This window comes from Akanthomyces muscarius, chromosome 1 (assembly GCF_028009165.1).
Source record: "Akanthomyces muscarius strain Ve6 chromosome 1, whole genome shotgun sequence".
In the NCBI taxonomy this organism is placed as follows: domain Eukaryota; kingdom Fungi; phylum Ascomycota; class Sordariomycetes; order Hypocreales; family Cordycipitaceae; genus Akanthomyces; species Akanthomyces muscarius.
This window is the reverse complement of record NC_079241.1, coordinates 826,059-847,160: the sequence shown is the minus strand read 5'-3', so window position 1 is coordinate 847,160 and position 21,102 is coordinate 826,059. Positions and strand designations below refer to the sequence as shown.

At 55.2% G+C, this 21,102-nt stretch overlaps 7 protein-coding genes across 7 annotated transcripts; 4 read left to right on the top strand and 3 right to left on the bottom strand.

Annotated features, from left to right (window-relative positions):
• Positions 1-2: 2 nt before the first annotated feature.
• On the top strand, positions 3-896 carry LMH87_005192 (uncharacterized protein; the record flags this gene model as incomplete). Its single annotated transcript, XM_056202868.1, has 1 exon — positions 3-896. The coding sequence occupies one exon, from the start codon at positions 3-5 to the stop codon at positions 894-896; it is 894 nt and encodes a 297-aa protein (XP_056058383.1).
• A 496-nt stretch (positions 897-1,392) lies between these two features.
• LMH87_005191 (uncharacterized protein) lies at positions 1,393-2,626 on the bottom strand (the record flags this gene model as incomplete). Its single annotated transcript, XM_056202867.1, has 2 exons — positions 1,393-2,036; positions 2,101-2,626. The coding sequence occupies 2 exons, from the start codon at positions 2,624-2,626 to the stop codon at positions 1,393-1,395; spliced, it is 1,170 nt and encodes a 389-aa protein (XP_056058382.1).
• Positions 2,627-3,206: 580 nt separating this feature from the next.
• On the bottom strand, positions 3,207-4,547 carry LMH87_005190 (uncharacterized protein; the record flags this gene model as incomplete). The annotated part of the gene is made up of 4 exons (XM_056202866.1): positions 3,207-3,361; positions 3,419-4,321; positions 4,392-4,446; positions 4,539-4,547. 4 exons carry the CDS (start codon positions 4,545-4,547, stop codon positions 3,207-3,209), a joined length of 1,122 nt encoding a protein of 373 aa, XP_056058381.1.
• Positions 4,548-6,422: 1,875 nt separating this feature from the next.
• Positions 6,423-7,268, top strand: LMH87_005189 (uncharacterized protein; the record flags this gene model as incomplete). Its single annotated transcript, XM_056202865.1, has 1 exon — positions 6,423-7,268. The coding sequence occupies one exon, from the start codon at positions 6,423-6,425 to the stop codon at positions 7,266-7,268; it is 846 nt and encodes a 281-aa protein (XP_056058380.1).
• A 5,422-nt stretch (positions 7,269-12,690) lies between these two features.
• On the top strand, positions 12,691-14,314 carry LMH87_005188 (uncharacterized protein; the record flags this gene model as incomplete). Its single annotated transcript, XM_056202864.1, has 4 exons — positions 12,691-13,094; positions 13,153-13,367; positions 13,426-13,602; positions 13,659-14,314. The coding sequence occupies 4 exons, from the start codon at positions 12,691-12,693 to the stop codon at positions 14,312-14,314; spliced, it is 1,452 nt and encodes a 483-aa protein (XP_056058379.1).
• Positions 14,315-14,878: 564 nt separating this feature from the next.
• Positions 14,879-15,764, top strand: LMH87_005187 (uncharacterized protein; the record flags this gene model as incomplete). Its single annotated transcript, XM_056202863.1, has 4 exons — positions 14,879-14,921; positions 14,986-15,224; positions 15,290-15,490; positions 15,549-15,764. The coding sequence occupies 4 exons, from the start codon at positions 14,879-14,881 to the stop codon at positions 15,762-15,764; spliced, it is 699 nt and encodes a 232-aa protein (XP_056058378.1).
• Positions 15,765-16,811: 1,047 nt separating this feature from the next.
• On the bottom strand, positions 16,812-18,611 carry LMH87_005186 (uncharacterized protein; the record flags this gene model as incomplete). Its single annotated transcript, XM_056202862.1, has 2 exons — positions 16,812-18,278; positions 18,345-18,611. The coding sequence occupies 2 exons, from the start codon at positions 18,609-18,611 to the stop codon at positions 16,812-16,814; spliced, it is 1,734 nt and encodes a 577-aa protein (XP_056058377.1).
• Between the last annotated feature and the right edge of the window lie 2,491 nt (positions 18,612-21,102).

Below are 21,102 nucleotides of genomic sequence, written 5' to 3'. Positions count from 1 at the left end.
CAATGACTACAGACACGGAAACTCACTTCCGCTTCTCCCAGACTTCAATCTTTGAGTCTAAAAATGTTGCGAGGAGCGCGAGTGGTATGAGATTTGTTCAAGAAGACCTTTGGTCCCAGCCTTCAGAGGGAAGTGCCGAACATCTTGACGACAACCCTGACATGAACCACGAACCTGACTATCTGTCTGCCTTTTGGCACTACCAGTCGCCTCTGGAGTTCAAGATGGACTTGATGCTCGCCGAAGCAACAGATTCCCATGACGAAAACGCTCTGCTCTACGGGCTCCAACATCCACCCGCGGACATAGAGGCGCTGCGCGCTCGCAAAAACGACGAATTGTTTGCGGGAGCCGATTTGTCAGCGAACATGGCGCCGAGTCTGGCCTACGAGGGAGCTGACGCGATGCGGCGTGGCGTGAGTTGGAAATGCGACTTTGTCTTCGAAGCTGCAAAGGGAAAGCAGCTTCAAGTCACACCTCTGTCGGCTGCTGCACCACGTGACAGATGCCAAACGCAAAGGAGAGCGCCTCCGGCCGAGAGCAGGGCCAACTGGACGAATCATCACGACAAGACAAAGGACATGTGCTCCACGCGCCCCATTGGCACGGGCAGGAGGAGACGAGCATATGGCACGGAGGAGAAGCCGCAGCGGGAAAGGCTCACGATGGAGCAGAAACGCCGCAATCACATTCGGCATGAGAATAAGCGTCGCGGCCTGATCAAGGATGGCTTCGAGTGTCTGGTGAATACCGTCCCGGAGCTGCAAGGAAGAAAATGGCCCAAGTCTACGATTCTGTCAAGGACGGCAGAGTTCTTGAAGCGTGTGCAGGAAGGAAACAAGAGGCTGCAGCTACAGATTGCTGAACTTTCACGGATTAAAGACAATGCTAGATGATGATGTGTCTGAAATGCAAGCCGGGGAAAGGCCGCAGTGCAGTTTTGAGTTTGGGCGTGGTTGTTTTTGTGGAAAACGAAACACACCTGGGGTCAAATGAGGATTCCATCGTGAACAAGACGAAGAGGGCGTTGTAAATACATGTATACCCAAGTCAGCTTTTCAAGTCTGTTTTAAACAACCGATTGCATTAATGAGGTAGCTATGCGTTACAAGCCCCAAATACTGTACACGTAAAGAAAAGAATACATAGAAGAAAAACAGTCCCATAGTAATATGCCATACCCCTAAAAACTCCTTTGAATCCCCATCCCGTTTGCTTTTTTTCCATCTGTTTTATGATTTGGGTTTTCCTTGCCCCCCAAACTCTCTTCTACCAGAAACTACCAGATCTCGCGCTGCCGTGCCATCGACCAATTCACATCCTGGCGACAGCCGGAGCGACGACGCAGGATCAAGAGAATGTGACAAAAAGGCGGGAGAGGTTGCGCCTTCCCTAAGCGGCGATGGCCTCTGGTTTGGGAATGGGAGTCGTCTCAGCTTGGTCGGCGGCGACGCCGTTTTCCTGCTCGGCCGGCTTCTCACCACCATCCACAACCGGAGCTGCCGCGTCTGCCGCCGGCGCCGTGGTGCCGTTGCTGACCTGCACGTCGGCCGCGCCCGTGAGGATGGCCTTGCGGCGCTCGTGCCAGTCGACCTCGCCCTGGATGACCTGGGAAAGCAGCGTCTCCTTCTCGAGCCACTCCTTGTAGTAGACGTCCTCCCACTCGCGGCACTCGCGGCGGAGCGTCTCGCCGACCTCGTCCGCCCACTTGGCCTCCCAGAAGCACTTGCGGTAGAGCTTGTCGACGGAGAACGCGAGCTCGTCGGCGGTGAAGAGCTCGCTCGTCAGCGCGGTAAAGTAGTCGGCGTTGCCGTCCTCGCCGTGGCCCGACTCGTCGGTGCCGTCCTCGCCCACGCCGTGGCCGCCGTGCGACTGCGGCGTCTTGATGATGATCTTGAGCTTGCTCGACTTGCCGCCGGGCGGACCCGACTGCATCGACTTGGGCACGGGGTCGGAGGGCCGCAGAGCCTCGGTCTCGTGGACGGTGCGCATGTGTTTGGCGAGGGCATCGGATCTCGTAAAGGATCGGTCGCATTCTAGATCATCCAGTTAGTCAATTTTCCATCTTGAAGGGCGCTAGAAGAGGATAGCGAGACGCACCTGGGAGATAACAGTAAAAGGGCTTCTCTCGTGTGTGGCTGCGCATGTGTGCCTTGAGCGCATAGCCGCTGGCATGCGGCAAGCCCTTCCGGGAACAGCTCTTCCACTCGCAGGTGTATTTCTTTTGGCGGTTCTCAATGTGCGAGTTGTGGATGTGCTCGACCAGCCTGTCCATGTTGCGCTGGTCGCCGGCCTCGCAGCCGTCCCAGTCGCAGACGCTGACCTGGTCCTGGAAATCTTCCTCGTCGAGCCGCGCGTTGATGGGCGAGCTGGGAATGTCACCAGACGTGTCCGACGACAGATCGGACATGCCCTCGAGAGGGTCCGGCTCGGGGACGTCCTGGTCGTGCTCGACGTCGTGGACGGCCGTGGAGGATGCGCGCGACGCCCGCGACGCAGCGTCTACCTTGAGGCGCTTCGACGGGCGCGAGGCGGCATCATCAAAGTCGTGGCCGTCATCATCGGAGTGGTCCGACGACCGCACCGAGGACAGCGGCGATTCGGGGGGTGAGTAGCCGCGAGCCATTATTATATGTATGTGTGTGTTTGCGTCGCGAATTGGGCGCCGCGCTGCACTGTGAGGCGAGTTTGCTCGCGGCGCTCGTGTCGGACCGGGATGCTGCACAAATTCGCGATGGCACGCGACGGGGACTGGTGGATGCGCTCGCTGAGATGAAAGAGCGTGGGTAGATTTGTGGTTGGAGCAATATTTGCGTGCGGTGGCGATGGAGAATTGGCAAAGAAGGAGACGTTGCGTCAAGGGGGCAGCGAGATGCACTTTTCGATCGTGTTTGCTGCGATAGCTCCGGGTGCGAGGCGCGGCGCTCCATTGGCCCAATTTTGCTGGCTGAGCGAGGCAGCGGGCCTGTGACACAGCGGCCGCGCCAGGGACTTTACAATCGAAGAAGCGTAGAAGACAATGTTTTGATCCTTGAACACACTTTTTTTTATCTAGTCATTCAAACACGATTTTTTTAATTACTCATATCAAAGCATATGTGACAAAGAAAACTTTTCTCATTCCCTGGCGTCTTCATTCGCCGATTTCCCCCAATGCTTAGATCCATCATGAACTGCGTGAAAATACTGAAAAACAATCAACAAGCTTAGGCCGAACCATTAGCGAGGTTACGACGCTGCTTGACAGCATCGGCAAGGTTATCAAGGACGCTGACAGTGTCCTCCCAGTTGATGCAGGCATCAGTGATGCTGACACCGTACTTGAGACCAGATTTGCCCTCGGCGGGCACTTTTTGGTTGCCTAGTAAAATTTAGTATGATATTTCCATGGTTTCAGGACGAAGATGAGTTTACGTACCCTCGTTGTGGTTGCTCTCAATCATGACACCCATAATCGAGTTCTCGCCCTTGGCAATCTGCTCGGCGAGGACAGCGGCGACCTTGGGCTGGTTCTTGTGGTCCTTGAGCGAGTTGCCGTGGCTGCAGTCGACCATGAGGCGCTGGCTCACGCCCTTCTTCTCGAGGGCCGCCTTGGCCTCGGCGATGCTGGCGGCATCGTAGTTGGTGCCCTTGGTGCCGCCGCGCAGGATCGCGAAGCAGTCCTCGTTGCCCGTGGTGCCGACAATGGCGACGACACCAGGCTTAGTGACGGAGAGGAACTGATGGGGGTGCTTGGCGGCGCCAATGGCGTCGATGGCGACGCCCAGCGAGCCGTCAGTGCCGTTCTTGAAGCCGACCGGGTAGCTCAGGCCGCTGGACAGCTCGCGGTGCAGCTGGCTCTCGGTCGTGCGGGCGCCGATGGCGCCGACGGAGAGCAGATCGGCGAGGAACTGCGGCGAGATGGTGTCGAGCATCTCGCTGGCAATGGGCATGCCCTTGTGGGTGAGGTCGACGAACAGCTGGCGGGCCAGACGCAGGCCCTTGTTGATCTGGAAGCTGCCGTCGATGTCCGGGTCGTTGATGAGGCCCTTCCAGCCGACCGTGGTGCGGGGCTTCTCGAGGTAGGAGCGCATGACGATGAGGAGCTCGTCCTTGTGCTTTTCCTTGGCCTGGAGCAGCAGATCGCAGTAGGCGAGCGCGGCTTCGGGATCGTGGATGGAGCAGGGGCCGACTACCACCAGCAGGCGGTTCTTCTCGTCGGTGCCGTTGACGACGGCGACGGCTTCATTGCGGGACTCGAGGACCGTCTTTTTCGACTCGGGCGTCTGGGCAATCTCGTGCTGGAGCAGATCGGGAGGGGTGAGAGGGTTGTAGCCGCGAACTGGCGGACTGAGTGTTAGCATGCGCGACGACGGGCGAATTCGGTGTGGCGGATTGGGTCGGATACGCACTTCTCCAATCTTCAGAGTCGGCCTTATTGCCGACATTTTTGTTTTCAATGTAGAACTGCATCGCGAGACGCGCAAAGGTCAGTCACCCCGCCATGATGTCGTTGCGAAAAATGTCGCGGGGTAGGGCAGCAAGCTGGCCTGACATACCGAAGCCATTGTGTAAAAGGGTATATATGTGGGCAAAAGAATAAATGGCAAGATGAAGTTTGAAAATTGACGCAGCAGAGTTTGGTCGAGCTGCGCAAGAGCGTGCAGGTAGTTTGTATGGAAATGGAAATTTTTGTAATACTGCCAAGAAGCTTCAAGATGGCGGCAGAGCTCGCTGGCAACTCAATTTTCATATGTTTGCCAAAAAAGCGCCGGAGCCGGAGGCTATGAGTCGATGTGGCGGGGCGCTCGTCCAGATGGTCTGCGGCACCGAGTACGCTGGGCTCATTTATTGGGGAGGGTGGTCAATAAGAGCGGCGCGATTGGACGCCCATGAAGCCCATGATGCCCATGATCCTGCAGAGCTTCAGTCGAGCTGACATTGCATGGAAGAGCCTATCTTTGCCCGGAACAGCATATCATGTCGCGATGCAGCCCGTTTCAGTATGACGGCATCGGATCTGATGCCTCACCAAGCAAGCCGGCTGCATGGTAGAAGCAGTGCCATGACGCTGGCCTGATGCGCTGTAGACGCAGCGCATCGCCTGTGGATCGCTGTATTTACTCCGTCCAGCGCCGGGAATTGGGCAGTCGCTGGTGTTATCATGCAAATAAATGATAACTACCGTGCAAGGGTCGTCCGCACACTTGTCAAGCAACATAGGCTGGATACGCAGATATTAATACCTAATAAATCAAGTGTCTGGGTCTCAATTTGCTTGACCTTTTCCAGCTGGCAGGGCTGCACTACCAGTATTTATCCTGGCTATGCATCTGCATAAAGTTGACTTGTGCACAACTAAACGGCCCACCAAAAAAAAGACGTGACCGATGAATCGGCATCGAGCGCCACCAATTAATTGCCCAGCTATCGCATGCGCAAACAACCCCTTTCATCCTTCGCACTCTGCTTCCCTCTCGGCCATATCATCATGCCCGTTACTTTAAGCTTCATCAGAAAAATAACACTAGCCATCCTGAGGTAGAAAAGGCCTGAGAGTTGCAGACTCACACCTGGATCATGGTTCTCTTGCCCAGCCGTCGACGACACAAGCATACTCAGCACCAACACAAACACACACACACACGTCTACAATGCCCTCCTGCAAGAGGGGTCCATGAGCATACTGTATCTCTCGCTGCCGATTAGCTCAAAAGTTTCCATCTTACTTCCTCCACGACGCTCAATCTTTTTCCGGCAATAGAGATGACCACAACACTCGGGATCTGCAGCTGGCAGAGCGAGCCCACCATGTCAGACTCGCATTATTCTTCTCCGTTCGGATAGAAAGATCCACCGCGTGATGATGGTGATGACAACCCTCCCACCTACGGGGACACACGAGCCAAGACTACACGCATCGGAGCTGCTGGCCCCAACACTCCCGGGATCGTGCTAAATTAAATACGTGTCCCAATCTGGCGTTTAAAGGCGATGCGTGCAACGGGGCCGACTTTTAACCTTGTTTCTCACATGCATCCAGTCCCACGCTCGCCCTGGCTGTCTCATGATTCCTTCCGCACCTTGTCAACTAAAATAGAAGACGGGAAAAAAAGTTCGAGGCCCGGCCAAGTCTCCATCAAATGCTACTTTGCCGTTGCATCATTCACCGTTCGCGACCATTTGGCCTGCTGCTTCTAGCTGGCCTTGTCGATATGCGTTGATCTGATTCGAGGCAAAATTGAATAAGCGCTAGAACAGGATTCGATGGGCTTCATGGGGCACGCCAACGCTCCAGACACGCTCACCATGTCGACGAGACCCAGCACGATGAGGCAGAATCCCCTGACATGGAGAAGGATATATAAAGGGTAGCTGCACTCCCGCTCTACAGTCCAGCCGACACCAGACTCTAAACATCATACCCTGCGAAATCTACGACAATGGTGTGCCTCCTCAAGTACACTGGCGCGGCCCTTGCCCTCGCCTCGACGGCGATTGCCTCTCCCACCACGTCCGCCCACGTCGAAGCGCGCAAGGCGCCCCTCATCCCCAACGGCAAAAAGGCCGGCTCCGCGGGCGGCCGCGCCGTGCACCTCTGGAAGGACCACATTGGCTGGTGGTACGACTGGACGCCCAAACCCTCGGGCCACGACGAGGTGCCCGGCGTGTCCATGCTCTGGGGCGACGGCCACCAGGGCCAGTTCGACGCCGACCGCCTCCACGCCTTCCAGAACCTGCACTCGACGCCGCAGTACCTCCTCGGCCCCAACGAGCCCGACTGCCACGGCACCTACTCGGCGGACCTGCGCGTCGCCCAGGGCGTCTCCCTCTGGAACCAGTACATTGCGCCCAAGGGCCGCGCCGGCAGCCTCCTCGGCAGCCCGTCCATGTGCAAGCAAAAGGACGAGGGCTGGCTCGCCAAGTTTCGCACGCAAAAGCTCGATGCCGACTGGGACTTTACCGCCATCCACGTGTACAAGGACAGCATGCAGGGCGTGCAGGAGGACATTGACCACTACTGGAACAAGTACGGCAAGCCCATCTGGGTGACCGAGTTTGCGTGCGTCAGCGACCAGCCCGAGTGGAAGCCGTGCCAGGACCAGGGCCAGATCAACCGCTTCATCAACGACGTCGTGGACCTGTTTGAGAAGAACGAGCACGTCATGGCGTATGCATACACGGACGGCGGCGGCCTGTCGCCCAACTGGACGCCGACCAACAATGACGGGTCCAAGCTGTCCGAGTCCGGCCGCACATACCTCAACGCCATCAAAAAGTACCACTAAACCAAAGTTGATCCAATGTTTCCTTTGCTTTATAGTCTTTTGGGGAGGGGAGTGGAACAATGTCGTTCTCAGTATAAACTCATCGTGAGAACCCGTTGCGTTGAGATGAGGACAAACTGGACATTTTACAGTACATAGAGGAACTTGTCACGGATATTACCAGATAGCAAGTGCATAAAGTACATGCACATCGTTTCCAGCAAGAAGAGCATCGTGAAATTGCATATGGGTATATTGTTAATGATAATTATATTAATCACACATTAGCTCCCGTCGTTGACAGACAAATGAGCCACTTATATCGTCCGTTTCCAAAAAGCAAAAAAAGAAAGGAAATCGTGTACAAAACGACAAGAATGCAAATCTGCAACCCTGTCCCTGTTATAATACTTTTTTTCAGAATCGAAAGTTGTCGTAATCCTTGAGAATGTCTCCCAGATCTGGAAACTGCGAGGTAAAGAAATCATTCGGCAGATCGTTCAAGTCATGCGGCACCACCAAGTCCATCATCGACGTCGAGTCGCTCGCCGACTGCTGCGAGTGCATGCTCCCAGCGCCGCCGCCAAAGCCGTCGTCGTACGGCTGAGGCGTATTCATCTGGCTGAGCTGAAACGACGGCTGCGGCTGCGACGGCATGCCCGGCGTGAATGGGCCGGGGCCACCATCGTTCGGACCACCGCCGCCGCCGCCCATGGCCATTTCGGCTAGTGCCGCGGCAGGGGGATACACGGTCTGCTGGTCGGTTATCACGGGGACGAGAGACAGGGGCATCTGTCCGTTACTGTTGATGGGGCCAGGCGTGCCGACGAGTTCGTTGGGGCGGCTGGGCGGGTGGCTGCCGTTGCGGTGGAGGCCGGCGTCGCCCAAGTGGTCGCCGACGGGCACCACGGAGCCGGACCGCGGCGACTGCTGCGCCGAAGTATGGTTGGAGACTCGGAAGCTCTTGATCATGTGTTGCACGCGGTGCAGCTTCTGCTTGAGCGCCCTTGTGACGGGGGAGTGGACCGACAGGTGCTGGACGAGCTCCATGGCGGCGAGGACGTCGGGCAGGTATCCGACGCGATACTCGGCTTCGGCGTAGCACAGCAATAGCAGCAGCGATGCGAGCGCCGTCTCCAAAAAGTGGTTAAAGGTACGCTGCTGCGCGTGGTAAATATCTGTTTCCCGCGCCAGCGCGATGAGGATGCGGATCGTGTCTTGGGAGGTCTCAGCCAGAACATTGGTCGTGGATGTGTCGAAGCCGCCGCCCGTTAGGGACATGGCCGATTTCCGGTGAATGACGATGCGCATTTGATTGCAGCGCAGATATAAGACGAGTCGCAGTCTATACTCGCCGCGCTTCTCTCGCAGTGGGTCAAATTTGTCTTGTAGGCCCAAGAACTGTAGCCTTTTGGGAATGTTCTTTTGGAATTGGGTTACTTGAAAGTCGAGCAGGTTTCGTGTTGCCGCCAAGGCGGTGACTGTAGCCGAAGGTGATGTAGACGGCTGGAGGATGGACCGTCGGACTTCGGCTGAAATAATGCTGTACTCAATCATCTGCCTCAAATATGTTGAGGAAAGAGAGTCGTCCTGAAAAGTTCTGTTAGAGCCGGATGGCTTCACGGATGTGTGCATACTTACTTTGAAGTGTGGCTGGCGGTGAATATCAGAGTCGTGGACCGAGAACGGCAGGCCTGTGCCAAAGCCCCATCGTCGGTCCAGCGTATAGACAGACCAGTAAAATTTCTCGCCAACGTCCTTGAGCTGATCTAGCGTTGTCGGGTTGGGCGCATCTTCAGTGTTCTGCGCTATTATCTCGTGTAATGAGCGCAGCACATTGCCAATGGCCCTCCACGCCAGCATTTCCTTGTCGTTGAGGAAGAAGAAGATGCTCTGCAGAAAGATTGTCAGTCAACATCGGAAAGTGTCACCCATACGTACGTACGGCAAGGATTATAATGGACAAATCAGTCTTGTTGACTGCCCCAAGCTGCGTGCGTAGCATGGCACCGCTGAACAAGCTTTCGACAAAACTGTTGGCGACCGTCAATGTGCCGGGGTCGACGATACTAGACGCGACGGAGAGAACCAACGACATGATGTCTTCAATGCAAGCTTGGTCTTCTGGGACGGGGTTGCCCTCGCTCGGGGGCGCAGCCGCTCTGACTCTATGTCGCAGATTTTCCAGGTCCAGAAAGGGATACTGCAGCGCGACCTCTTCCTCGTAAATGTCGACGATGCGTATCCACAGCTCCTTGTCCAGGGGCGCAAAGCTGCCCGGGGGGGCACCCGTCTTGCGATGGTCGATGAGCTGCTGCATAATGTGCGATCCAATCATGAGCTGCTGCTGCCTGCCGCTGCCAAACAGAGACCGGCCCGGGCCGGGGCTGAGGTCGCCCAGGCGCTTCTCGGCGAGGCGAAGGTAGTAATCGGAGCTTCCGTGGCGTGTTTGAGCGTTTGCCTCGGCATTGTCCTGGGTGCGTGGCGCCGCTGGCGGTGGTTTCTTGACCCGAAAAGAATCCCGCTCACGCGGTTTGTGAGGCTCAGTGGTGGAGGGTGAGTCTCGTTTTGGTTTGCTGGATTTGCTGAATTGGGGTTGTAAGTACATTGTGGAAGTCGGGTGGTGACATGAAGAAAATGTCATGAACAAAGAGACCGGGCCATGTAAAGGGGATCGCGTGGGTTTGGTACGACTTACGAAGTCTCATCTGTGGACTGGAAGCGTGTGGCGCGACCGTAGACACACATGATGTCGCTGTCACGACACCTCTTGCAGGGTCGCTCGCCGCTGCATTTTGTCTTTCTTTGCTTGCACGTTCTGTGAGAATGAAGGCGTTAGTGGCGTGGCTTTTTGGCTGTTACGATAGGCCGCCTCCGTGGGCTGGGCTGGGCTGCAGCCGGCGAGTGATGAAGATGCAGTTACATACACGCTGTCAGGATGTCGAGGTCAGCGGCGGTTCAATTGGCAAGCGGGACAAGTGCCCAACAGGGCCAACATACCAAGCAATCGCTACGTAGGGCGAGCGCTTCTTGCGCGATTTGAGCGTCGGCGACGTTAGGGGCTGGGAGACGGGCGAGGGCATCGCGGCTGGAGACTGCATCATGGCGGGTGGTGGTGCTCGGCTCGGCTACCTCAGGGAAGGAGCTGATGATGAGGGTGAGAGGCGGCGACCGTCGGGTGTGGCGGGAATCGAGGGCCAAACATGGATGCAGCCATCTACGTAGAGGCACGCGGCAGCATGCTCGGGTGGTTGATGCGATGCGATCTTGATGAAAGGTGCGATTACGGGCCAAAGGACGCAAGGCAAGATTTTGCCATGTCGACCAGTAAGTAGTAGTACGGGCTGGACGCGGCTGCCAGGTTGGTCCCTGCTTGTCCTTGGACCGACAGTTGCGCAGGCGGCCTGAGTCGCGGCCAGGCTAACTAGGGCGGGGATCGGCGCCCGTCAAATCTACAGCGGTGGCCCAGCAGGTGCTACCCGCTGCCCTACGTTGAGTTGGTGGATGTCGCTAAATTACAGTGCATGGGCCACTGTAAAATTGGCGGCGGGGCAAAGGCTCCAGCGCCTCGAGTGCCGTGGATGCTGACTGCCACAGCGGTATTTTGGCTGGTCTACTGGTAGTGCGGGGGTGGAGATATTGTCCGGCCTGTACCAGTAAGTAATAATAAGGTAGTGCAGGTAGCTGTAATCTGTACTGGTGACTGGTACCTAGGCAAGCCCAAGCAAACAGGCACGGGCAGGGTAGGGTAGCTCAGACTTGCCAGGGCAAACATGGTCCAATCAAGGAGCTTGCCACGTTTCGGCATCTCGCTTTTCTTCCGTACGAGCCATCTTGCATGAATGGGCTCATCATATGCCACCTGCGACGTTGCAGTGACAATGTCGCTGCCCCTGAGATCCCCTGACGCAGCGAACCGTGTGCGTTTTGGGTGTTCGGCTCTCGGGACACGTGCGGCCATGCATTACTGTTCCACCAAGGAAATCTTCTACGTATGTACATGTACCTACCGGTATGCCTGCAAACAAGCTTGCATAGCTTGGTGCGTCCATTTGCGTTTCTAGCCTTCTAGAAGGGAGCGCGCACGATATCACGGCTTCACCCACCAGATGACCGTCAAGGGCCGGCCCTTCACAGGGATTGCAGCACCAGGGTACCACTACGCGCCCAGTTTCCTTCATCCAATGGCGAATCTCGCGCCGTCCAGGCCAAGTTGCCGATGCCCTCCATCCAGTCAACAGCCGCAGCCCGTGCAGACAGCAGTCTTGGCCTGCAGCCTCGGATCTAGCCGAGCCCCATACCGTCGATTGCTCGCCGTCTTATCAGATGAATCTCAGCCGCAGATGGATCGATCCTGTGGAGAGGCGGCCAATTTGTAGGCAAATGCATGGCGGAATCGGAATCGGAACCTGTTCGCGAGGATACCCTGCCGGAGTACTCCAGTCGCCAGGGTCTACCAAAGCATACCAGCAAAACGGAGGCGCTTTTGAGCCATCTAATCCACATGGCATAGCAGCTTTCAGAGAGCAAAAGATTACTGGTACAGTCAATTGACCGTACTAGACCCTGCGATGTCATATTTTAATAGGTGCGTAATATGTCACCTCGGTTAGGCTCAATAGGAAGCAAATTGAAAGTCGTAGGGCGACAGCCATGTCGAATCCTTTACACGTGTTCTCTCCGCGTTGCATTTTTCTCGGAATGGATTCTCACAACACCAGCTGTTGCCTCTGAAATATATGTAGTAGACATAACTAGCCCAAGCTATTTATCTCATTGGTTTGACCTCGGAGGACTAGCTGGCCGGCATGCGTTGGTCCTGGCAAATTGGAGTTGGGTATAGGGTATCCCAGCAGGGAGCTCAACGCCCGCCATCAACACTGTCAATCAGACTGCTCGGCGCTATGGAAAGCGCCTTCTCTTCGAAATTTAATAACAGAAGGCTACAGTATTCCTCGTTTGCTGTAAGTATATACACAAAGTAAATAGATAGTTGTCGGTGCGGTAAGTGTTAGGCGCACTTACAACGGGCGGCGACTAGCTGCAAAGTGACGTGCTAGGCTAGCGGCATCACATCACCATATCATAGCAGATAGTGACTAGTAAATATGAAAAAGTTGTTGATTGTCCATGCCGATTAATCCAGATTCGCAAACCTGATTGACATACAAACGAACCCGGAGCAGACATTGAACCTCTGCGGAAGTATGTCTAGCCTTGGATTCTATGTACATTACTTGACATTTCTTCATCAGCGTTCTGTGCACAAATCCTATCAGCCGATGTGCAACCTGGCTTATTTGACCTCATTATTGTCCCGCATCCCCGTTGCTTATTAGCGCGGCAGCATCACCACTTGTGTCACTCACCCCCCCACAGGAGATTCTCCCACCCCAGCCTCAGAGACATTTGAACCGTCGCGCTACAACCTCCGACACATACCATGGCGGTCTTGGAGCCGGTGAAGCGCTTCCTCTGGGGACCGCCCTCCGAGGAGCGCGGCCTGCTCATCAAGCTCGACCACACGCTCCTCCCCTACTTTGCCCTGATATGGTTCCTCTTTGGCGTCAACCAAGCCAGCTACGGCAGCGCGTACATAAGCGGCATGGGCAAAGATCTCAGCTTTCAAGGCAAGGACTTCAACTACATGAACACCATTTACACCGTCACGTACGCCGTCTTCCAGATCCCCGCGACGAGCCTATTGACGCTGCTCCCCCCGCGATGGGTCTTTGTCGCATGCAATGTTGTGTGGAGCGTGTTGACGCTCGTGACATTTCGCACGACGCACGTCTACCAGGTCTTTGTTCTGTTTGGCTTCGAAGGCGCCTTTGCCGCGGTTTGCTAGTAAGCGCCCTTTATTTTTCTGTACCATGGCTCCCATATCTAACGTTTGCGATGATAGCGTTGGAGCCCATTTCATCTACGGAAGCTGGTATAAACGATCAGAGCTTGGCACACGCGCGGCCATCTTCTGTTGCTTGGGCCACTTTGGTAGCATGACTGGGGCATGGATCCAAGCAGGCCTGCTCAAGTCACTCGATGGCCGCGGAAGCCTGCCCGCCTGGAGATGGCTATTCATCGTTGTCTCCGTCATGACCCTCCCCGTCGTCATCTTTGGTGAGCCCCTTCCTCTGGCAAGGACATGCAGTACGCTTTTTCTAACCTGAGGAAATAGGCTGGGTCATCATTCCCAACTTACCGTCCCACAAGAGCGCTTGGTTCCTGACCGAAAAGGAGAAGCAGCTTGCCATTGATCGTCTCGGCAAGATGAGGAAGCAAGAGTGGGATCTCAGCGTCTTCCGACGGGTATTACTCTCTTGGCAGTTTTACCTGCTGCCGTTCATTTTTATGTGTAAGACACCTCTCAGTACAGTGTCGAAGAAAAGACGGTACTGACTACGGACTTAGTGTACTCTCTCGCTGTGCAGGCGGTGCGGAACAATGTCCCACAGCTCTGGATGAAATCCCGCGGCTACAATCTAATCCAGCAAAACAATTATCCCACCGGAATCTACGCCTGTGCCATTGTTGGCACCATCCTGTACGCCGCGTGGTCCGACAAGATCCGGTCCCGCTGGCAGCCGTCCCTCGTCATCGGCGCGACCTTTATCGTCGGCTGCTCCATCCTCGTCTCCGGGCCCAGCACAGACGGCGCCATGTTCTTTGCCTTTTACCTCCTCGGCACCACCTACGCGCCGCAGGCGCTCTGGTACTCGTGGATGGCCGACGTCACGGCCCACGACCTGCAGCTGCGCGCCATCACGACGGGCTGGATGAACTCGTTTGACTTTGCCTTTGTGACTTGGTGGCCGCTCGTCTTCTACCCCGTCACGGACGCGCCCGACTTTCGAAAGGGCTACGTTGCGAGCCTGGTCACGGGCGCCGCCGTCGTCCCGTTCATCCTGCTCATTGCGTACCTGGAGAGGCGGGATCGGGCGGCCGGCACGATTGGCCGAGAGTTTGACGAGGAGGATCAGGATGCTCTGCGGCGCGAGTCATCTAACGAGAGTCTTGAGGATGCTGAGGCTGGACACGTACCACCGGCCGTTCCGAACAAGCTTTGAGACGACTGCACGTTGCTTGATCGGTCCATGTGATACAAATGCATGTTGAAAACTATGTGCTTTCTCTATCTAGCCGCGGAGTGTGAACTTGGATATTCCTGCATTTCACCGCAAGTAGCCCGTCGAAAAGCAAAGCCCAGATTGACTACACAACTCATAATATGTAGACCTCCACTGTTCTTTTACGGCGGAGTTTTGCGCATTGACTTGTGCACATTGCGTTTCAGACATGGGACCTGACAAGCTAAATACAAGCGACTCGACAGAATATATGGCTTGCTTAGAATAAAAGGTTGTTCTTGCCAGGTGGCTTCGCTTAATAGAATCCCTTATCTCCGGCGCATTTCTTAGCACGCACTTGATGTGTATCACATATGGCATCATTCCTTGCATTATAAATCCAACCCCGCAGCACGCCTGACAGCCGTGCGGGTTTGCGGACTATGGCTATAAATTGAAGCAGCTTTCAAAGTTTTACTTTCAAATGCTCTTCTTACTCATTCCAACTTTAACCCGAGATTTCCAATTTTATCTGCATCAATAGTACCAACAGCACCCGTCGCTATGGCCGCCACAATCAAGCTCTACACCAACCACGCCTGCCCTTGTAAGTCGTCGTTTCTGTCATCTCTTCACACCCGTCAACATTTAAACGTATTAAAACCATGTAGGGGCTCACCGTGCTCATATTGCCCTTGCTGAGCTGGGTATCCCCTTTGAGGAGGAAATCATTGACCTCTCTGTCCCTCGCACGGCCGAGTACCTGGCCATCAACCCCCGCGGACTTGTTCCCAGCCTGTCCTACAATGGACAAATCATTACAGAATCTGCGGTTGTTTCCCAGTTCCTCGCTGATGCGTATCCCTCTCATCTTGTGCCTACGGCCGGAACGCCCGATGCTGCTCTCCAGGTAGGCACCATGCGTGTTGAAACTCGCACAGACCTCGAGCCATTCTCACTTAACACGTATCACAGCGCGCACGACTCAACTTCTTTGTCGACACGTATTTTACAAAAGTCAACGGTCTGAGTATGAAGGTAGCCTTTGCCAAGACGGACGCCGAGGCTGAAGAGGCTGCGGCCGAATACGTCAAGCAGCTTGTCAAGGAGGTTGAGCCACTGCTGACCGATGCGGCCCCTTACTTTGGAGGAAGCAAGACTCTGACACTGGCCGAGGTCCGCAAACCCCAACTCGGGCGACGCATGCTTCATATCACGCTGACTTCATAAACAGGCCCTTACTGGTTCGTTTCTGCTGAGACTGTTTGCGCTGCCCAAACACGGCGTCGTGACGGACAGCATCGTCAAGGAGCTTCCCACCAAGGCCCCCAACTTTTACAAGTGGGCATCCAAGGTGATTGAGCACCCCAGCGTTACGGGCATTTGGGACGAAGAAAAGATCGTTGCTGGAACAAAGGCTCGTCTGGAGAAGCTCAAGGCCCAGGCTTAAGCTCGTGGCCATGTTTGATAACATAGCGCTCTGTATTTGATGCATCTATAGAAATTCCACTACTATAGCCAATTTCCTCATTTACTGTGCCGTTCAGTTTCATCTCTCTGCCATGCAAAAATCAAAACTGTACGCATACTTCAAGCGCAGGAGATATGCCGGACCATCATTGCCGGAGCAGTCCAGCGGTACACATAGCAGTAGAACAATGCCAAAAATGCAAGGCAACGCCAAGTGCCAGCAGCCAGACTGAAGGAATCTTCTAAGGCTGGCTATTGGTGCTTCTGTCTCTTTTCTCGCCGCCTGCATGTGCGCGTCATTGCCACGGCCAATGTGCCGCCAAGCACAAATACTAGTGGGCGGCAAACCAGGGCGGCGGCAGCTTCAGCCTAATGACATTTAAGGAGGACTCTCGAGCACCGGCTTCGGCTCATGGAGGCGCGAGGCACAGGACAGAGAGGCCTTGCGATCGTGCCCCGTGCGAATATTCTGAGCAGTGAGTGGGAGTGGAGATGGGAGGCGAGAAGGCCAAGCTCAGAAACGGGTGCGGAGCGAGACGAAAGAAAGGAAAAAGCTTGGCTTTCAACTGCCAGGTCTTCGGATGAGCCGGAACAGGGTAGCTCTGCGGTTTGCGGGGGAGGGGCAACTGCCAAAATGCTGTAGGGCTGAGTACGATCTGAAGTGGATGATGTCGTGAGTTAAATTTGTGGTCCGAAAAAGACAGTGTCGGCCGGTTGAGAAAAGTTGTGAATGCACGATGAAAAAGAGAACTGTTACCAAACGAGGTAGAGAGTCAAGTGTCAATTGAACTGAAGTTCCAGGCGGATACCCGTCTCATCTATGCTCTATCGAAAACCGCTTTATGCTGGCCGTGTAATACCAATAAATCATAAGTAGAGAATAGCGCAAAAGCCAATGTAGTGGTGATCTCTGGTAATTCACACCCGTAAAAATAAATGCGCCGTCCCAATATGTGCCTATGCATGCAAACAAAAACAAGGAATTAAAATGGTATCAACTTTTTTTGTGTCCAGTCCCATTGCGTATTTACGCGGCAGCCATCTCAATCTTCTTGCCCTTGACCGAGTTCCACGGCACAAAGACGGCCCCAACCATGGATAACGAGGCGAGAGCGACGGCGACGTAGAAGCAGTTGGTAATGGCAGTGTTATAGGCTGTCATGACGACGGCAAGCGCCTCGCCCTGGAAGTGAGTGCGTGCGCCAGTGGCACCGGCGTAGTTGACCGCCTCGAGAGTGAGACCGGGAATGTTGGCGGCGGAAATGACCTCCTTGAGCTTGTTCTGGAAGACGTTCTGGGCGACACAGATGAAGAGGGCACCGCCCAGAGTCTGAGAGAAGATGATGATGGCAGTACCGACGGCAACTTCAGCAGACGCGAGCGAAGCCTGCATGGCAACCATGGGCTGCTGCATGCCGAGACCAACACCAAAGCCAAAGACACACTGGTAGCCGATCCACGCGTTGCGGCCAGAGTCAATCTCGAGGGTGGAGAGAAGTCCAGCACCGATAGCCATGAGGACCGAGGAGGCGATCATGAAAGGAGTGTAGTAGCCGAGAGCGCTGACGAAACCGCCAGAGATCATGGAGAGGATGACAAGACCCAGAATCAGGGGCAGACTCTTGATACCGGAGTTGACGGCGGAGCTGCCCTGGATAGACTGGAACCAGATGGGCAGGTAGTAGACCATGATGAAGAAGGCAGCGCCGAGGCAAATGACAAAGGTCGAGCAAGCCCAAACAGTGCGGTTCATGAAGATGCGAGGGGGCACGGTGGCCTTGTCCTTCTTCCAGATCTGAATGGCGACAAAGGCGGCGATGAGAACGCCAAAGACAACGAAGAGACCGATGATGCGACCGTTGCTCCAGGGATAGCGAGAACCACCCCACTGAAGAGCAAGAAGCAGGGACACGATGCCGGGAATAAAGCAGAGGGTGCCCTCCAAGTCAAACGAGAGCAGCTGCTCCTTGAGGGTCGTGTTCTTCAGCTGAGACTTGGTGTCGGGCAGGTGCAGGAAGATGACGATGAAGAAGGCCGTGACAGCACCAAAGGGGAGGTTGATGTAGAAGCACCACCGCCACGTCACCTTGTCAGTAAAGGCACCGCCCATGAGGGGACCGGCGACAGAGGCGAGACCGTAGACGGCGCCAATGATGCCCATGTAGACAGGTCGCTGACGCAGGGGCACACTGCGGCTGACGATGAGCAGAGCGCCGGAGAAGATGCCCGCGGAGCCAAGACCGGCAATGGCACGTCCGATGATGAGACCGACCGAGGTCGGGGTCGCGCCGCAAACGAGGGAGCCGACCTCGAAGAGAAAGATGCCGCTGAGATAGACCCATTTAACAGAGTAGAATGTGTAGAGTTTGCCGTAGATGAGCTGCACAGCGCAGGTGGTCAGGAGGTAGGCAGCGCCATACCAGCCAATGTCTTGGACGGAGCCCTTGAATTCGTCGGTGATGCGAGGAATAGCAGTAGCGATAATGGTGTTGTCCTATCGATTTTCATGTTAGCTTGTGGAAACCTGGGCAAAATAATGCGAAAAGGGTCCGAATCTTACCAGAGCGACACAGAAAACGGATAAGCAGAGAGAAATAGTGATGAGGCCGAGCTTCCAGGCGACGGGATATTCGATACCGTCATCTTCGTCCGGCGAAGCATCGCTGCCGGCTTTTAGTTCGTCGACTTGCTCGGTGGCGTCGTCAGTCGCGGGCTGCTTCTCGGAAACATCTTGAACGGACGCTGGTGCGGGCGTGTGGTCGACGGTGGTGGTCTTGTGGCGCGAGCCGATTGAGCCAACCTCGGTGGCGCTATCTTCAGCGACCATTGTTGCGTTTGCGGTTTGGAATGCAGTAGGCTCGTGTGTCGCGGTGAGCTTTTTTATTGTTGGTGCTCGGGCTGTCTCAGCCGGGATTAAATCTGGAAGCAAGTCGCCGACGTGTCTTGCAATTGTCGGTGACAAGGGTAGGTGGGCAAGGGGAATTAGAGGAAATAGTTAAAACACCAAGAGAACTGGTGAGGTAAAAGAGAAGAGGAAGGGGATGGATTAAGTAAAAGAAGGGAAAGATTGATGAGAAGGGGAAAAGAAAGTAAGACGGACAGGCGCCTGATGAGGAGCTATGCGGCGCAAGAACGCTGAGAAAAGGGAAAAAATAAAAAAACATGCGCAATCGTACTCGCCAAAGCTGAATCCGAGAGAATACCGGGTCCGTGAGCAGTCCGAAGTCCGCGACTCGCAGTCTCCGCCGCCCAGAGCCTCGTCCTACAGAGAGTAATCTTGCGACTAACGTCAGTTACTATGCCAGCGCGGAGGACGCTTGTCCAGATGCGCACGTATGATGCGCCCGCATGGAAAGCTGAGAGCAACACCGGTGAGACCAACTGCGAAAATCAAATCGGCGGCCCCTTGAAGCAGTGTCGGGTCCGAACGTGGGTCAGTTAACTATTGCTCATGACCCCTTGGTGTGTGGGTTTTGTTCGCCCATTGGTTGTGCTTTGCACGGGCATCACCCACTTTGGCCCCAACGGGTAGAATAGAGATGATCCCGGCCTGAAGAGACATTGCTCATTCTGCTGTTACTCATAGGTGCGGGCATCACCAAGAGCCCGAGCGATACGGGAACAAAGGCTACAGGCAAATAGCCACCCACACATGAGCTCTATGCATCATGGTTACAATCATCACCAAGTGCCCACGAGGCTAGCAAAGTGACTCATCAGCCCTAGTTACTCACCCAAAATTCACGTGGAGAAGGCGCAAGGCTAGCTGGGCGCGCCGGGGCAAACTCAGCAAACGTGGATGGGGCTGAGATTGCTGGGATGGGTACAGCCCGCCCGCGAGATTGTTCTTGCCCTTTTCCTTCTTTCCTTTTGTTGACAGGCGGACAACAGCGTGGCGGAGTTGCGCCGTGCTTCTCGTCGGCGGCCTGGCCAATGACGCCCCGTCTGCCCACCCCTGATGGGACGAGAATGGAAAGGGGGGGCTTTCTCGGACATAAAGTCCTCCGTCCGCACGCCCAAAGCTGACCCGAACGGACGAAACAATCTTAAGTTAAAACCTTTGCGGAGTTTGCACGCGCGTGCGCCAGCCCAGTCCGCTGTTACGCAACGTACATGTACACGTGTCTGCCGGCCAGAAGTTTGTGAATATGTGAGGAAACGTAAAATTACGAAGCATAGATGATGAGAGAGTGCGGACTTGGGGATGTTTCCCTACTAGTTATCAATAAAATAAGAGGCGGCGTCTGGTCTCTGCATCGTCGCAAGGACAATGAGTTTGCTTTGGTGCAGGGACCCGACGCAGGTCACGGCACTCGAGCAGAAATCAATCTCACTGGCCGCTTTGCGACGACGAGCAAACGGTCACGGACGAGTATTTATCACTTCACGTCCAGCGCCCCCGTTAAAAAGCGTTCGTTCAGTAGCCCGCGCCTCGTTTCAGTACAGCCCACACTGCCCGCCCAGAAGCTGCTGGGACCTGCGGACCAGAGGGGTTGCACTCCTGCGGCTGTTGTTTTTGTCCCCCTAAAGGAACAGCGCCAAGAAGGGAGGGTCCTTTTGTACGGAGCAACTACCAGTGCTAAAAAAAGGTGAATCGATGTTCATCATAAGCGAGCCTGGTTGCGACCTCATCTGGAGCCAAGCTGCCAAGGTTTGTTTTCGGCTGCGCTAAACTCGTAGCGTCGCATTCTTGCGACAACGCAAATAGGTAACTGCAGCTGTTGAAGCCAGTGTCGCGTCTTTGCCTCGAGGCATCGTCGCCGCAACGAGTGTTGCACATCAACGCGCAGGAAAGCAGTGAAAGGAAAGAGAGACATAGAAAAAAAAAACTGTGGCACGAGTACGGCACTTGTCCGACATCCAGCTAGCGTGTCGCTGTCAGCGGCGCCGTCGTTAACGTTATCTGCAAAATGCGTTTCGGCGATTGCCTGATCTGTCCGGGTAATACCCTGCTTGCTGCGCGGCGTTGCATCGCCTCACTCCAGGCTCGCGGTGCAACAACCGGAGCTGCGGCTCGACTGTGCCGTACGACGCCAGCTGCCAATGCCGGGCCCCGGGCCTTTCCTCCTCTGCAACAAAGGACTGCCCTAGCTAAATTAAAATGCTGCCGGCGGCAGCATGAAGTACTTGCTGGTACACCACCATCCGGTGGGAAATCCTGCCGGCCGGCCACGTCTTCCCGGCTTGATTCGGACCCCAAAAGCGTGGGATATACTGAAGTACCTGCTATTGGCCCACCACTACGTCTCTAGTCTCGCGCTGGTCGCCGTCTTGTATGCAGATGCACATCACTCGAACGACTTGTTGCTGTCCCGTCT